At 37.5% G+C, this 18,143-nt stretch overlaps 1 protein-coding gene across 2 annotated transcripts in view; it reads left to right on the top strand.

Moving 5' to 3' along the window:
- The window catches only part of PJA2 (praja ring finger ubiquitin ligase 2), a 72,699-nt gene that overhangs the window by 28,090 nt on the left and 26,466 nt on the right, over positions 1 to 18,143 (top strand). For both annotated transcript variants that reach the window (XM_059888080.1, NM_001100340.1), the window contains 1 exon segment: positions 10,711 to 10,896. In XM_059888080.1, the coding sequence (XP_059744063.1) occupies positions 10,711 to 10,896 (186 nt within the window).

Raw genomic sequence — 18,143 nt, 5'->3', positions numbered from 1 at the left:
AGTATAAGGTTGGTGTACTTTTTTTTTTTTACCACATTTTTGCTTTTTTGAAGAAAATCATTTAGCTTGGCTATGCTTTCTCCACTATAGACACATTAATCAAAAATAAAAACCTCTTTAGTTTGCATTTTGTAGTCAAGCCTAATGTCATCTAATGAAGTTGCTGAAATATTTATGCTATTTGCCAACCACCAGAAAAAGGATAGTTTTGAGTCTGCGAGGTTTTTGTATTTTCTCTGCTTTATAAAACTTAAAGATGATATACCTGAAGAGTTTTCTCATCATGTTAATAGTATAATAGCTACAAGTAGAACTCTTTTATCAATAAGTAAACTAAAATTTACTGTGACATTTTAAGGTATAGGATTTTTTTGGCCATTTAAAAATACATAGTTTATTCTTTATAAGTAGAAAATATTTTAAAGAATGTATGTTTGCTTCCCTGAAAAATTCTAAATGATCATTTAATCACATGTGAAATATTATACTTTATGGGATAAGCATTGCAGCTGGTAGAGTTGTTCTGAGCTGTTTGACAGGAACTGAACACCACCTTATTAAATTAGAACTGCAAGGGGAATTTTAATAGGCAGCGTATAATTACCAGACTTGGAATTAGACCAAAGAGCTAAGGTTCATACTCGGCTTTTTTGAAACATACCCTGAGAATGTTAATAACTGTTTGAGCACAAGATCTTGAGTTTAAAAGAGCCTTTTGCCCATGGCAGCAGATTTTAACCTTGGGACTAATTGTTCTGAAAAGAGGTGTGCCATCTCCTGACCACTTCTTATAGTACTTAAGTTTTTTTTCAGAGTTTTTCTGTCCCTAGGCCTTAACCTTGCTTAAAAGGTAAGAAACCTTACCTTATCTAATGTAAACATGTCAGGACAACTTTTTGTTGTTGATAACTTGGGGAGAATGAAAGGAATATTACTTAGAGTTGATGTCGATTTGATTCATTTAAAAAGAATTTATTGAATTCCTCCTAAAGGTCACATTTTGTTCCAGGTACTCTGTAAATACAAATAATAATGATCCCTGTTGCCTTGATCTTCATCAGCCTTATGAGAAAGACAGAATATACAGATAGTTACCATGAGGCTAAATTAAGCTCCTTTCCTCTCCTATGTGTTAGTTGAAAGCTGTGAAGAAAGCTCCTCTGATCATACTATCTCCCAACAAGTGAAATATCTATGAACAGCCAAAGCAAAGATCTGTAAGCGCATACTCTAATATTTTAGTAAAACTTTTTATCTTGTTTCCAAGTTCATAGTTTAAAAGGAATAAATCGGGGATAAATAACTTTGTTCCTCAGGCATACCTAGGGAGTCGTAGATTACAGTATTTTGCTATTAAGGGAAAAGACCAGAAAGTTGTAAAAGGCAGACACAATTCAAGAAGAAACCTAGGGACTTCCCTGGCAGTCCAGTGGTTGCGACTGCACACTGCCAAGGGCCAGGGCTTGATCCCTGGTCGGGAGACTAAGCTCCCACAAGCCCCACGATGAGGCCAAAAAAAGAAGAAACCTAACTATTGGGTTTTATTTATTAAATGAAGCAGACTTATAGATTTGAACAACTTCTATCGTATCATTTTATCACAACATAGTTCAGTGTTAATACTAATAAAAAGCCCCAAACTGCTTAGATTATGTTTAGTATACTATTTTTGAGAATGCCAAGAATTACATAATCAGTTCAGTCACTCAGTCATGTCCGACTCTTTGCCACCCCATGGACTGCAGCCCGCCAAGCCTCCCTGTCCATCACCAACTTCCAGAGTTTATTCAAACTCATGTCCATTGAGTCAGTGATGCCATCCAACCATCTCATCCTCTCTTGTCCCCTTCTCCTCCTGCCTTCAATCTTTCCCAGCATCAGGGTCTTTTCCAATGAGTCAGTTCTTGAATCAGGTGGCCAAAGTATGGGAGCTTCATCTTCAGCATCAGTCCTTCCAATGAATATTCAGGACTGATTTCCGTTAGGATGGACTGGTTGGATCTCCTTGTAGTCCAAGGGACTCTAAAGAGTCTTCTCCAACACCGTACTTTTTAATATAGTTTCCTTCTCACGTATTTCCAATAAAATTTGAAAAGTGTTTTTGATCCACAGCCGGTCAGATAAGAAAACTATCTAAAATTTCATTCTTCCCGAAGCTTATATATAGTTTAATTTTTTGGGGTGATATAAATATATAAATATAAGAGAAGACAGATCAATTCCTTGTGAGATTTAGGGACTCAGAGGTTGATTAGGGCTGATTTTGCTGCTTCTTTCTAACTAGGATTTGTACATAAAGTATTTTGTCTAGAAACCACATATAATTTTTTTTAATTGGAGGATAATTGCTTTATAATGTGTTGGTTTCTGCTGTATAATAGGTGTGAATCAGCTGTAAGTATACATATATCTACATTTATCTCCTCCCTCTTGAGCCTCCTCCCCACCACCCCCATCCCACCCCTCTAGATGGTCACAGAGCACCAAGGTTGAACTCCCTTTGTTACACAGCACCTGCCCACTAAGTGTCTGTATATTTCAGTGCTGCTCTTCTCAATTTGTCCCACTTTCTCCTTCCCTCACAGTGTCCACAAGTCTGTTCTCTGTGCTTGCATCTCTGTTCCAGCCCTGCAAATAGGTTCATCAGTACCATTTTTCTGGGTTCCATATATCTGTGATTTTATATTTGCTTTTCTCTTTCTGACTTGCTTCACTGTGCGTAATAGGCTCTAGGTTCATCCACCTCAATTCAGCTGACTCAAATTTGTTCCTTTTTATGGGTGAGTAATACTCCACTGTATATACGCACCACAACTTCTTTATCCGTTCACCTCTCAATGGATGACCAGTTGCTCCTGTGTCCTGGCTGCTGTAAACAGTGCTGCCGTGAACGTTGGGGTACATGTAGCTCTTTTGAATATGATAGGAAAACCACTTACATGCAAAGTCCATCACGCCAGATGCCATAATGAAGCACCAGCTGGAATCAAGATGGCTGGGAGAATTGTCAGTAAGCTCAGAGATGCAGATGACACCACCCTTATGGCAGAAAGCAAAGAAGAACTATAGAGCCTCTTGATGAAGGTAGAAGACGAGAGTGGAAAAGCTGACTTAAAACTCAGCATTCAGAAAACTAAGATCATGACATCTGGTCCCATCACTTCATGGCCAATAGATGGGGAAACAGTGGAAGCAGTGAGAGGCTTTATTTTCTTGGGCTCCAGAATCACTGAGGACAGTGTCTGCAGCCATGAAATTCAAAGATGCTCCTTGGAAGAAAATCTACGACACACCTAGGTGGTGTTTTAAAAAGCAGAGATATTACTTGGCTGACGAAGGTCCATATAGTAGTCAAAAGTCATGGTTTTTCCATTAATCATGTACGGATGTGAGAGTTGGACTATAAAGAAGGCTGAGCATGAAAGAATTGATGTTTTCGAACTGTGGTGCTGGAGAAGACTCTTGAGAGTCCCTTGGACTGCAGGGAAATCCAACCAGTCAATCCTAAAGGAAATCAGCCCTAAGTATCCACTGTAAGGACTGAGGCTGAAACTGAAGCTCCAGTACTTTGGCCACCTGATGCAAAGAACTGACTCATTGGAAAAGATCGTGATGCTGGGAAAGATTGAGGGCAGGAGGAGAAGGGGGCAACAGAGGGTGAGGTGGTTGGATGGCATCATCGACAATAGACGTGAGTTTGAGGAAACTCTGGGAGGTAGTGAAAGACAGGGAAACCTGGCATGCTGCAGTCCATGGGGTGGCAGAGAGTCAGACACGACTGAGCAACTGAACAACGAACAGCAACGGAAACCACATATAATTTTATTTATATGAAAAACGGTTCTTGGTTCACAATTAAATCTGTAAAGAGCGTAGTATTTGAGTAAGTTACAGTTTTCTGCTTTTGAGTATGGTTCTGAATCTTGATGGAAGACAGTACTAGTGGAAGACTATGTGAAACGCACAGTGGTGTTTTCATTTTTACATTGAGAAATTTAAAGTGTTTGACTCGTGTGCTTTTATAATCAACAACAAATGAGTGCTCACTAGTCCAAGATGAATCTGTGTCGTGTTTGTTCTGTTGCTTGTTCTTGAAAAATTATTTTATAATCTTTTTCTTTTAGTTACTTATCGTCATGTCACTCAGTCGATTAACTGTGTCTCTACTTTCCCGGAGATACTGAAATAGTAGAATGTGATCCATCTTGTTTTCCGCTCCTCCATAAGAATACATATTAGCATACTAACATAATATCTTGGTATTGGTTCCTATTTTAAATTTCTTCCGAAATTTTTTCTTTAGCAGTTGTGCCTGATACCTTGCTTATTTAAATTGTCTTTATCCCTAGTTTCCTTCAATTTTATAAATCCTGGGGGCAACGTTCATTGATCTTGCTTCCTCTTTTTATTACTTGCCTGTTTATGTTTTCCACTGCTGAGTTTTCAGAATAAATGTTTCACACCCACTGCTTCTTTTATTTCACTATCTACTCTTATTAAATGCCTCAAAATTTTAATTCCCTTTATTATTTCTATATTCTCTAGTTTCCATAGCTAATTGATTTTTTACTCTGTATACATCTTCTGTGACTTCAGTGCTGCCACTGAGCTGTTTGCTCACACTTTTCTGCTCCACGGTTTCTCTTCCACTGATCTATGTTGGATGCTTCTTTGCTATGTCTTCTTTGGGGTCTGCAAACTTTTTTTTAAAGATTAAGTAGATAGTAAATATTTTAAGCTCTGTGGACCAAAAGGCAAAATTGAGAATATTATGTGGATACTTACATGAGCGTTTTAAAATGCAAAAAACCCCTTAGCTTCCATGCCACCAAAAAACAGACGGGTGGGCAGATTCTGCTTTTGCACTGGGGCATAATTTGCTGAGCTCTGGTGTAAAGCTGTCAGGGGACCCGGAGACTGACAATACCGTCAGTTTGTCTATTCAGTAAGACAGACCAGAAGGTATTGAGCAGATTTCCTTTGGTAGAGAAAGGAGGAAAATGGTGGTGTGCTGGCAGGAAATCCTATTGAAATTTCTAAGCAGGTAGGTTATACAATGAAAGAAGTAACTACCACTTTTATTAAATGTTTGCCATTTTCTGAAAATTGTGCAAAACATTTTATCTGTTTTTCATTTAAACATCACTGTAGACTTGAAAGGGAAACATTAATATCCTCATTTTACAGATGAGGAAAAGTGAACTCAGGGAAGTTCATTCATTGTCCAGGCCTGTCCTATAAGTACTGAGCAGATCTTAAGCTAACTGTCAGACTTCAAAGCTTGCTCTTGCCATCATCGTATTCCACTATTAGGGTGAAAAAGGCTGTCATACATCATAGATGGAACTTTACCTGATGTTAAATACAGTATCTTGTTTCTTCAGTAAAGAAATAATCTGTGGTAGGTTTTTTGCTTTTCGTAGTAAAAAATCTTAATCATAGTTAAATTTCCTTTGACTAGCTCTCTGAACCAATTTGGATTTTTAGAGCTACAAATTAGTAACAGACATTAAATTGTGAAATTTGTCATAGATAATAATGTTCAGAATGAAATAGTAATAGGAAATTATCGATATTACTCTTTACCATTTATATCATCCATGTGTATTAATTTCTAGAGAACGTATACTAAAGAAGATTGTTGGTCCTTTTTAAATAAACTGATATCACTGAAAATTCACTATTTAAAATCATTTGATAATACAGTCTTAGTTAACTTCTAAGAGCTTACAGATACTTGACAATACAAGCAGATCTCCTTGGATGCTTTTCTGGGAAAAGAAACTGAGTTTGCACTTAAGAAAGATGCCTTTAAATGCAGCGCTACAGAAGCAGCTGCATTTCAGTGGTTCAGACTGAATTGTACCTGAAGGTGAAGGGTAATGTGTTCAAAAACAAGCGGATCCTCATAGAACATATCCACAAGCTGAAGGCAGACAAGGCTCGCAAGAACCTTCTGGCGGACCAGGCTGAGGCCCGCAGGTCTAAGACCAAGGAAGCCTGCAAGCGCCGTGAAGAGCGGCTCCAGGCCAAGAAAGAGGAAATCATCAAGACTCTGTCCAAGGAGGAAGAGACCAAGAAATAAAGTTCTCCCCCTCTTCTCTGTACATAGTGGCCTCGGCAATTGCATAGATCACTCATTCAATAAAAGACAAGCCTTTATCTGCCTAAAAAAAAAAAAGAAGGCTAGTCTATGGATCAGTTGAAAAACAAAAGAAGCAGTGTTGTAGGGGAAGGTCTTGAAGGAATGATCTGGCCCTGAAATGAAAAAAGAAGGTGAGGTGATGGTGAAAACATTTGTGGTGGTGGGAGCAATAGTTGTGATGAAAATTCATATTTGAGGGACAGTATTTGGAATAGAGCATATTGGAAGGAAAGTGTTGCATGTGAGAATATACTCATAACTGGGATCAGATTGTAGTATATCATCAGTGCCATTCGAAGTTAAAACTTTTTTTTTCCTATACAGTAGTATTTTTTCGAGTGGCTAAAATATTAAATGGCACAAAGTTTTCGTAATTTTATCATTATATATTTATTTTGATGTGAATTAGAAAAAAATAATAAAGCTGGCACATCACATTTGGAACTTTACCAATATTGCTTAGGAGATAACTAAAATGTATTTAGGTAACAAAAAAAAGTATTGTTTAAAAAATGATTTCTTAATAGTTGCTGATGATACTTTTACCAGGCCCTGTTAGAATGTTTTCTGTATATTAACCCATTTACTCCTCAAATAAACTCAGTGTGATAGTGGATACTATTATTATATTCTTCTGATAGGTGACGCAGTGAAGGCACAGAGACATTAAATAACTTTTCCACAGCAAATAACTGGTGAATTCAAATCCAGGCCAACTGACTCCATAACCTGTGTTCTCAGCTGCATTACCTTAAGGCACAGTGTTACTGGACACCTGTAGCAAGAGTTGTGAGGGCTGTAGGCAGATGGCTTATGTGTGTGAAATAAGCCTTAGTGGAGAGGAACTGTTGAAGTTCCTATATTGTTTTAATATAAATCTATTATTTATAATATTTTATTATAAAATATAATATTTTGGAGTAACATTATAAATGTACTGTTTGATGTAAATTAAAGTGATAGGAATATTCAGAATATGCTTTTTAATTGAGTTGAGAGAGTTGGGGTTAAATTTAGGGACACTAGCTAGTAAAGTAATGCTTAAAATTCTCCGAGCCAGGCTTCAGCAATACGTGAACCGTGTTCAAGCTGGTTTTAGAAAAGGCAGAGGAACCAGAGATCAAATTGCCAGCATCCTCTGGATCATCTGAAAAAGCAAGAGAGTTCCAGAAAAACATCTATTTCTGCTTTATTGACTATGCCAAAGCCTTTGACTGTGTGGTTCACAATAAACTGTGGAAAATTCTGGAAGAGATGGGCATACCAGACGACCTGACCTGCCTCTTGAGAAACCTGTATGCAGGTCAGGAAGCAACAGTTAGAACTGGACATGGAACAACAGACTGGTTCCAAATAGGAAAAGGAGTACGTCAAGGCTGTATATTGTCACCCTGCTTATTTAACTTCTATGCAGAGTACATCATGAGAAACACTCGGCTGGAAGAAGCACAAGCTGGAATCAGATTGCCGGGAGAAATATCAGTAACCTCAGATATGCAGATGACACCACCCTTATGACGAAAGTGAAGAAGAACTAAAGAGCCTCTTGATGAAAGTCAAAGAGGAGAGTGAAAATGTTGGCTTAAAGCTCAACATCCAGAAAACTAAGGTCATGGCATCTGGTCCCATCACTTCATGGGAAATAGATGGGGAAACAGTGGAAACAGTGGCTGACTTTATTTTCTTGGGCTCCAAAATCACTGCAGATGGTGACTATAGCCATGAAATTAAGACACTTACTCCTTGGAAGGAAAGTTATGACCAACGTAGACAGCATATTAAAGAGCAGAGACATTACTTTGCCAACAAAGGTCCGTCTAGTCAAGGCTATGGTTTTTCCAGTGGTCATGTATGGATGTGAGAGTTGGGCTGTGAAGAAAGCTGAGTGCCGAAGAATTGATGCTTTTGCACTGTGGTGTTGGAGAAGACTCTTGAGAGTCCCTTGGACTGCAAGGAGATCCAACCAGTCCATCCTAACGGAACTCAGTCCTGAATATTTGTTGGAAGGACTGATATTGAAGCTGAAACTCCAATACTTTGGCCACCTCGTGCGAAGAGCTGACTCATTTGAAAAGACCCTGATGCTGGGAAAGATTGAAGGTTGGAGAAGGGGACGACAGAGGATGAGATGGTTGGATGGCATCACCGACTCGATGGACATGGGTTTAGGTAGACTCTGAGAGTTGGTGATGGACAGGGAGGCCTGGCGTGCTGCTTTTCATGGAGTCGCAGAGTCGGACATGACTGAGTGACTGAACTGAACTGAGTTAATAATTGTCTTAAGTCTAGGTTTGGAGAAAACACTTGAGCCAGAGTTTTTTAGGGGAAATGGAGAAAAGGGAGCTAGGATATAAGAGCCATTGAACAGAAAAAATGGGAAGTAAGAGAGGACTTAATTGTGAGGAGTTTGTGAAGAGTCAGAGATCTATCCAGCTTAAGGGCAGGATAATACCATTAGCAGATAAAAAATCAAGAAAGGGACTTAAATAGCAGATGAATTTTGTTATACATACATAATTTTTAAAAGGAGTGTGAAAAATCTAAAAAATATTTGGTGGGAAATTAGTGGTTATGAAAGCTTAGTATGTGGTCAGGGCTGGTGATACATGTTTAAAAAGTTACCTACTTATAGATGAGCGTTATATATATTGAGTAGCAATGATGTCAGCCAGGTGTCTACAAACTTTCTTAAAGGGTCAGATATTAATTATTTTAGGTTTTGCTGACTAAGAGGCAAAATCAAATATAAAAACCATTTTTGGCTCACATACCATTAAAAAGTAAAACAGGCAGCAGGGCCAGATTTGGCTAATGAGATGCATAGTTTGCCAGTCCTCAACATAAGCGTCTTAAATAAATTGATAGTTGATCTTAGACATCCTTTTTATACTGAAATTTAGAGGTATTCCATCAGTTATTTCACTAATTGATAAAAGTTCAGAAGTTTCATATGTTATCTTTCTGGACAGGACCTTACTCTGAGAGAAATGTTTAATAATGAAGTTTGCTTTTAAGCAAGTGTGTTAAAAATTGCCACAAACTAATGTAGAAATCTTACCCTGCTTCTTAAACCAAAATTGGAGTTGGTAATTCAGCTATAAATTTGAGAAACTTCATATTCAAGGAAAGTTAGTTCAGTAAGCTCCTTTAAAACTATTTCTTTGTTCGATTTTGACACTGATACAAGTCTGAAAATGATTTACTTGATCTTAGGATATTCTTTGGACCAGAGAGGGTTTTACAGAATAGAAGCGGTTTTGGTGCATACCAGTGAAGGCCCGCCTGTTACTCGCTATGCCAGGGCTTTGTTCTGTCCTTCCCCAGGATATTTGTGACCTGCTGCCCATTGTTTTCTGAAAACTGGAAGTTGATTTTATTTCTTTTCTTCTGTTAATTTCTCAGAGCTCAGATCAGTGCTTCTCTTTGTTAATTGCGTCTTGATCTCTTGGGTTCATCTGCCTATAGAAGAAGACAATACCAATTATCACTTCCTTTCAAAAACATAAAGTTTGTTATTTTTTTGTTTTCTTAAAAGTCAGTCAGTGCAAAAAAGGTAATCTTTTAAGGGAATTCTTGACCAGAATGATTGATATGACTGGAAAGAGCATTTATAGTTTATATTCAACACTGTTAAGTAATATTGTAGCTTTTGGTAATATAAGATGTGGCTTCCCTGGGGGCTTGGTGGTAAGCCAAGAATCCGCCTACCAATACAGGAGACACAGGTTCGATCCCTGGGTCAGAGAGATCCCCTGGAGCAGGAAATGGCAAGCTGCTCCAATATTCTTTCCTGGGAAAACCCACAGACAGAGGAACCTTGGCGGGCGACGTCCATGGGGTTGCAGAAGAGTTGGACACGACTTAGTGACTAAACAACAGCAAATTTAAGATGACTAATGCTTCGCAAGTTGTTGAATGTAAACGAACTAACCAGTTAAATACGCATAACTAAAAGTAATTTTTCTGAAACTTTTTCATTAATTAACCCTTTTATCACTTATTTCATTCCTTATCTAAATATTCTGTTGAGATTTATTTTGTGTTCATAGTCCTACCAAAGGACTTCAGAAAAGATTTGTCAGTGCAGTTTTGAATGAATTTGAATCTTTCTCCATTGAACATGGTAATAGTGAAAATTTATTCATAGAGGATATGATATCAGTTGTCAATAGGTAATTACAAAGTTGTTGTGGATAGATCGAGTGAGTAACAACTCTCATTATATATTCCAGATACCATTTAAATTGTGATTACTGAATAAATTAAAATTTTGTTTAGAATATGTCTAAAATATAAAGAACCTATATCTAAGCACCATGGAATTAGTTACTTTAATGAAGAAAAAAATAAATTGATAATTTTATAACTTGCCATATAATATATTCATTTGAAAATGTTACATTCTGCTGAATATTTATCTCTATTTTAAAATGTGTTAAAATTGAATCGTCTCCTGATGAAACATACAGAGCATCAGTAGTCCATTCTCTACCATGATGCCCGGTTAACACTCCAGATGATAAACACACTTGTAATGACAGTTTTTTTCTGTTCTAAACTTGCAGTTCAGAATGCAGTGATGGAGAATGGTCTGCTTCTTTGCCTCATCGATTTTCTGGTACAGAAAAAGATCAGTCCTCAAGCGATGAAAGCTGGGAGACTCTGCCAGGGAAAGATGAGAATGAGCCTGAACTACAGAGCGACAGCAGTGGTCCCGAAGAAGAGAACCAGGAGTTGTCTCTTCAGGAAGGGTGTGTACCAGTAGGATTTGTGATTTTTATGTGCATTGCATGAAGTGTTACGCATCACATGCAAATGTTGGGTATGCTGTTAATCACATTTGCAAGCCCTATGTAGGACCAGTAGATCCTGCTGAATTTTGTTATGCTTTTGGTTATTTTCCAAAGAACAATTAACTTGAAAATACTGGTAATTACAGTGTCTTCTCTTGAAGTACAGTCTGTGTTTCCATTTTGCTTTATTAAAAGAAACCGTGGGCAGTTAAACGATTGTTTTGGTTAAGTCAGGTATGAGTGAATCAGAGCCACCTGCTTCTCTGGAGATGCTGACGAGGTGGAAGGGACGGCCGTCGGGGGAGTCAGTGGTTGTTCCTGGGGACACAGGCAGTTGTAAAAGCGGAAGTTTTACTGTTGCTGTCTGATTGCATTGGATGAGATCTCCAGTCAGTGGGTTGATGTTAAATATCTTTGTGTTTTCCTAACTTTAATGGGAATGCTGTAGTGCAGAGCTTGTCAGGTTTATACTCTGAAGGGCTAGATAGTGAATATTTTCAGCTTTGTGTGTCAGTCTCTATTGGAGCTGCTCAGTTCTGTTGTTGCAGTGTAAAAGTAGCCATAGGTAATATGTAAATGAATGGGTGTAGCTGTCTTCCAGTAAAATTGTTTTATGGAAACAGGTGGCAGGCTGGAAATAAGCTGTGGGCCATTGTTTACCAGCTCTTGCTCCACTAGTATTTCCTGGGTAAGAGAGACTCTGGTGTTTAGATTGATTTCATACATATACGTTCATACACAAAGAATTTTTTTTGTTTTAAATCACATTAAAGAAACTTTCCCCATTTTGTATTTTATAGGTTTCTGGTAAGAATATTTGTTGAATTTTAAAGTCTTGTTAGCACCAATGGAAATGACATAATGATTTTTCACTTTTGGCCTAGTAATCGTGAGCAGTTATTCTGTTACTCAATTTCCTAATATTCAACTACCCTTACTTCTTATAATTAGCCCAGCATGATCACATAGTCATGGTTTATTGTTGTTTTAATGAGCTGCTAGATTCTTTTTGCCAGCATTTTACATAGGATTTTTATATTGAGAGCTGTGTGAATTTTCCCTATTTGTGTGGTGTTTTTTGGTCTTGGTAAGTTTGATACTCGCTTTGCTAAAAGAGTACATAAATATATATATATTTATATACATTGTATCTCCTGGTGTTTAAATAGCTTCTTACTACTTTAAAGGCTGTTGGTATTTGTTTGTGAAACCTTTCTGGCTTGGTGTTTTATTTTGAGGGAGTATTTCTTTGATAATTAAAATTTCTTTATGATGATAATTGGTTCTAATTTAGTCTCATGAAATCTATTTTGGTAAATATATTTTCTTAGGAAAAAACTATTTCAACTTGGACAAACATCAAATTTTTACTTTTCAAAAAATATAAATTTCCAGTTTGAGATTAATTCTATAAGAAAATCTAGAAATAAAAAACATTAGAAAATTTGTAAAGAAAGGAATTTACAATTGGTTTTGATAATGGTAGGTTGAGGTGTTTTTTTCCCCTCTTCCTGACTTTGATCATCTTTAATTATTATTAGTTTCAGTTCAGTTGATTTCAGTTGCTCAGTCACGTCCGACTCTTTGTGACCCCATGGACTGCAGCACGCCAGGCCTCCCTGTCCATCACCAGCTCCTGGAGCTTGCTCAAACTCATGTCCATTGAGTCAGTGATGGCATCCAGTCGTCTCATCCTCTGCCGTCCCCTTCTCTTCCTGCCTTCAATTAGTTAGTTTGGTGCTGCTGCTAAGTCTCTTCAGTCGTGTCTGACTCTGTGCGACCCCATAGATGGCAACCCACCAGGCTCCACCATCCCTGGGATTCTCCCACTAAGTATTAAATTTTTTGTATGTAATTGGTAAAAAATTTCGTATGTAATGTTTGGTGTGTAACTATCATGCAACAAATATTTACTGAGCGTGCAGTGTGTGCCATGTGCTGAGCGTGCAGTAAGCATTGTCCTGGACCCTGGGATTGTATCAGTGAGCAAGGCCAAGCTCCTTCATGAAGCTTACGTGATGGTGGGGGTGGCAGGCAATATGTAAGATGGAAATAATTGTAAATCACAAACTGATAATTACGGTGAAGGGAATGAAACACAAATGTAATAAAGCAACTGACAGGCGCTTATATATAGAATGGTCAGGGAGGACTTCTCTTAGGAATTGACTTCTGAACTGAGTTCTAAAAGATGAGAATTGGCAGTTGAGGGAGAGCTCTCTAGAAGTAGGAATGATGAGAGCAGAGGTGCTGAAAAGGAAAGGGCATGGCATGCCAGAAGACATTGGGGCTGAAGCAGATGAGTGACAGAGAGCAAGATGAGAGGGAGTGGGCGGGAACCAGGCTGAAGAACACACAGCAGCTGGAATTATTCAGAGAGCAATGAGAGTTTAAGTGTGGAGAATTAACTGATTTAACACACATTTTTAAAAGATCAAACAGCTTTGTGGAGATTGAATTGGAAAGGGACTAAAGTAAAAAAGAAGGTAAGAGTGAGTTAGGCTGTGAGGGGATATCTGATAGTGAGAATTTTAAAAGGTAAACAAGTTTGGGACTATTTTTGAGTTATAAATATTAGAATGAATTGGTGTATGAGATGAGGGAGAAATCAGTCAATTATGACTGGGTATTTTGAGCAGTAGGTAGACATTAATGTCATTGACTAGGATGAGGAAGCCTGGGGAGAGAATTGGAAAGTAGGAACCCCTTTATGGAATTTTAAGTGTGAGTTAGACATGCATTGTAGATGGCAGGAGACATGTGGATATTTAGCTTATAAGTTTAAGGAAAGTGTCCTGAATTGTAGTTAGATGTACAGATACATGAGCACAAACAGAGACACATAGGAAGTCATCTAGTGCTTGCATCAGTATCCTGTAATAAAAAATGCAGTAATTTGATTTTAAAAAACAGAAGGCAGTTGGTGAGAAGGGCAGAGCTAATACGCTGTACAGCAGTAGTGTTTCAGTTGATGGAAAAGATCAGCATTGAAGTGTATAGTTTGGGAGAGGTCTGAAAGTTAGCTTTTGACATAAGGTAAATTTGTACGGTAAAATTTTAAGGGTAGCCATTATAAGAATAAATACAGAGTATATGTGTTAGAAACCTGTATACAAGGAAAAAAGAAACTTGAGACATGGAAAAATAACATTTAAAGTCAATCCAAATAACAATAAAGAAAGGAAAAAAAAGCCTTAAAACATGGAAGAAAAATAGAGATTAAAAAAAGCACTTGAGAAAAAGTTCTGTAACAAATATAAACTGTTTACTCTCTGCTTGTGGAAGATAAAGCTTCAAATCAGTTAGATTTTTTAAGTTAAATGTTGTTTATAAAACCCACACTTAAAGCATTAGCATACAGAAAGATTGAAAGTTAAAGGACAGAAAATCATACTTCAGGGAAATACTAACTAAAAGAAAATGGACTAATCATACTAGCATTAGCAAAGTAGACTTAAAGACAGAAAGCATTATTGGGGAGGGTGACGGTCACTACGTAATAAGTCCAATTTTCCAGTAAAATGTAGCAGGTTTAAACTTGAATGTACCTAATAAAATAGACTCAAAAGATATAAATCAAAATTTAATCAAACTAGAGAATATTGACAGATTGTCTGTCATATTAGAACAATTTTAAATACCTTTCTGAATTTCTAATTAATGGATACAAAAAATTAATTGCAGATTTGAGCAACTCATTTAAACATGGTTTAATGAACACTGCATGCTGTGGAATACAAAAACACACAAAAAGTGAACGTGTACTATAGACTGCAAAGCACAGATTAACACATTTCGAAGAATCAGTATCCTGCAGACCATTTTCTCTGACCATAATGCAATTAATTTTATAAATAAATAATACATGTATGTTATATAAAACCCCCTTTGCATTTGAAATTATCTGTCCTTCTGAAAAACCAGTAGGACAAAGAAGAAATCATTCTAGAAGTTCAAAAAGCATGCAACTCAATGATAATGAAAATACCACCAATCAAAAACTGTGGGATTATAATGAAATTGATATTTACAGGTAAATTTATAAATACTTATGTTAGAAAAAAAACAAAAGCTGAAGATGGAGTAGCTATGCATAGAAAAGGATTATTAGAATAAATAAACTAAGGTAAGATAAGAATCAGAGTTAGAGAAAATAAGAACAAAAGTCAACGTAATTAGAAAACAATAACAGTAGAGAGAATTAAAGAAGCCAGAAGCAGATACAGACAAGAAGACATTGCACTAGGAGAATGAAGATGACACAGATGCATGATGTGGGCATGCAGATGGGGGCAGAGCTGCAAAACCAGTGAAGGTCGTATGGACCAAGAAGAACACTGTGAACTTAGATCAGTGCATTTGAAAACTTAGAAGTTGACAAATTCCTAGAAAAATAGAATTCATCACTGCCCTAAATAATATGGTAACTATTACAGATATGTAATCAGTGGTTTATAATCTTTCCATGGAGAAAACAACTGATCCAAATGGTTTTAGAGCTGAATTCTCTTAAATTCTCTCTAGACTTTCAAAGGTCATATCATACTACTCTTCAAGAGAATGAGAAAAGAACTATTTCTCCAAGTCGTTCAAATAAGGCCAGTATAACCCTAGTACCAAAAGAGTGTGTGAAGGAAATTATAAGCTTATTTAATTCATTAAAGTATACATCAGACTCCTAAACAGAATTATTGGAAATCTGAATTTGTTAAGTGTATTTTTTTAACAGGTGAAATTCAGTTACCAATTTGAGTTTATTCCAGGTATGTAAAAGTAGTTTCATGTAGAATACCTGTCAATGTTATCACCACATTAGCAAAATACAGGAGAAAATTCAAATGACAGATTCTGTAGATTTTTTTTTTCTGTAGGGGAAAAAAAAATCACTTGTAATGTTCAGCATCTCATCATGATAAAAATTCGGAAACTAAGATCAGAACAGAATTTCCTATGAGATAGATTCCTCATAAAACCTATCTAAAAAAATAGAAATGATTTTCAATAAAGAAGCATTAAAAAAAACTTCCCCCTTAAGATCAGGAGTAAGACAAGTGTACCATTTCTATGGCCAATGAGGAGGAAGTGTTAGCATGGCAGGATGGGAGATTAATAAAAGATAACAAAGATAGAAAAGGAGAGAACCAAATTAGGAAACTGTACGTACAGTATAAGGTCTTAATGTGCAGAGTGCATAGTGAGCTAGAAATCAGGAAGCAAGACTTAGTCTGATTGTAAAATGATCAAACCTTGAGCAAATAATTCACTGAAGGGAAATATTAACGGTGAATTAAAAATATCAAAAGATGCTTAGATCATTAGCAATCAGGGAGTGTGCACTAAGAACACAAGGAGGGGGGCTTCCCTGGTGGTCTTGTGGTTAGGACTCTGTGCTTCTAATGCAGGGAGTGCAGGTTCAGTCCCTGGTCGGGGCACTAAGATCCCACATGCTGTGTGGTGCAGCCAAAAAATAACAACAAAAAAGGGGTCACAAGGGGGCGTCTTCTTTTAATCACCTATTGTATCAGCAGCGTCGGGTGTTTTGGAGGATGTGAATCAGTTCCTACACACTGCTTGTTGAGGTGGATATTATTACCCAAGTATTAATAAGAAAAATTAATGTATTCATACATAGAGTATTACACAGCAGAGGTAATGAATGAGCCATAGTTACATATAGAAACATGGATGAATCTTAAAGATAGAATGCTGAGAGAGAATAACCATTCCTGGGAAAATGTGTATCATACCTATTTCATAAAGTTTAAAAACAGGCAGTAGTAAATATCTTATTTAAGTATAAAAAAATAGTGAAAACATCTTTCAGAAGCAATGGAATGAAAACAGCATTAACATGATGGTACTTTGGCATCTGGTCCCATCACTTCATGGGAAATAGATGGGGAAACAGTGGAAACAGTGTCAGACTTTATTTTTTGGGGCTCCAAAATCACTGCAGATGGTGACTGCAGCCATGAAATTAAAAGACGCTTACTCCTTGGAAGGAAAGTTATGACCAACCTAGATAGCATACTGAAAAGCAGAGACATTACTTTGCCAACAAAGGTTCGTCTAGTCAAGGCTATGGTTTTTCCAGTGGTCATGTATGGATGTGAGAGTTGGACTGTGAAGAAGGCTGAGCGCCGAAGAATTGATGCCTTTGAACTGTGGTGTTGGAGAAGACTCTTGAGAGTCCCTTGGACTGCAAAGAGATCCAACCAGTCCATCCTGAAGGAGATCAGCCCTGGGTGTTCTTTGGAAGGAATAATGCTAAAGCTGAAACTCCAGTACTTTGGCCACCTCATGCGAAGAGTTGACTCATTGGAAAAGACTCTGATGCTGGGAGGGATTGGGGGCAGGAGGAGAAGGGGACGACAGAGGATGAGATAGCTGGATGGCATCACTGACTCTATGGTCATGAGTCTGAGTGAACTCCGGGAGTTGGTGATGGACAGGGAGGCCCGGCGTGCCGCGATTCATGGGGTCGCAAAGAGTCGAACACGACTGAGCGACTAAACTGAACTGAACTTTGCTCTGGAGTGTCAGGCGAAGGGGATAGAGAAAGTATAGAACACAAGGTATGTGCTAGTCAGTGCTGATGTTCTAGTTCCTGGCTTGGGTGGCTGGCTCTGATTGTTCAATATAATATACTATATAACTAAAATAGGTTGTATATATTTTGCATTTGGGGAAAAAAAAGGAATTAAAAAATAAAGGGAATCGAAGACGAGGAAATGGAGATACCCAGTTCTTTACAAAAAGGAAGAGATTCCACGTGGATTTTAGGCCTAGAAAAGGGTTGTCCTCACCCCTAAAAACCTAGAAGCATGATTGTTTGCTTATAGAATGTTCAAGGAGAAAGTAACTTACTGATGATTAGAGCAAAGGTAAGTGAGATTCTTGAGAAGATGATCCAGAGCTCAGGAAGAGGGCCTCTAGGATCAGAGACTCCTGCATTGTAGCTCTGGGGAGGCAACAGCTGGTCCTGGGTACTTCTGGTGTCCTGTTGTTCAATTTTTTTTTTTTTTTTTAAGATCAAAATTCCTTTTGTTACACTGTCAGGCCAACTCCGTCCAACCACAGTGCCACTCTTCTAGCCTGATCGATCTTGTTAAATGGTGAATGGCCTTTGTGTAACATGTTGAGAGCATATGCCACATAGCCCTTATTTTCTGTTTCTGCAGCTGTTTTGTAATGAGTTGTGAAAG

The sequence above is a fragment of the Bos taurus genome, chromosome 7, assembly GCF_002263795.3.
Source record: "Bos taurus isolate L1 Dominette 01449 registration number 42190680 breed Hereford chromosome 7, ARS-UCD2.0, whole genome shotgun sequence".
Classification (NCBI taxonomy): domain Eukaryota; kingdom Metazoa; phylum Chordata; class Mammalia; order Artiodactyla; family Bovidae; genus Bos; species Bos taurus.
The sequence above is the reverse complement of the archived record's forward strand: the minus strand, read 5'-3'. Positions and strand labels throughout refer to the sequence as shown.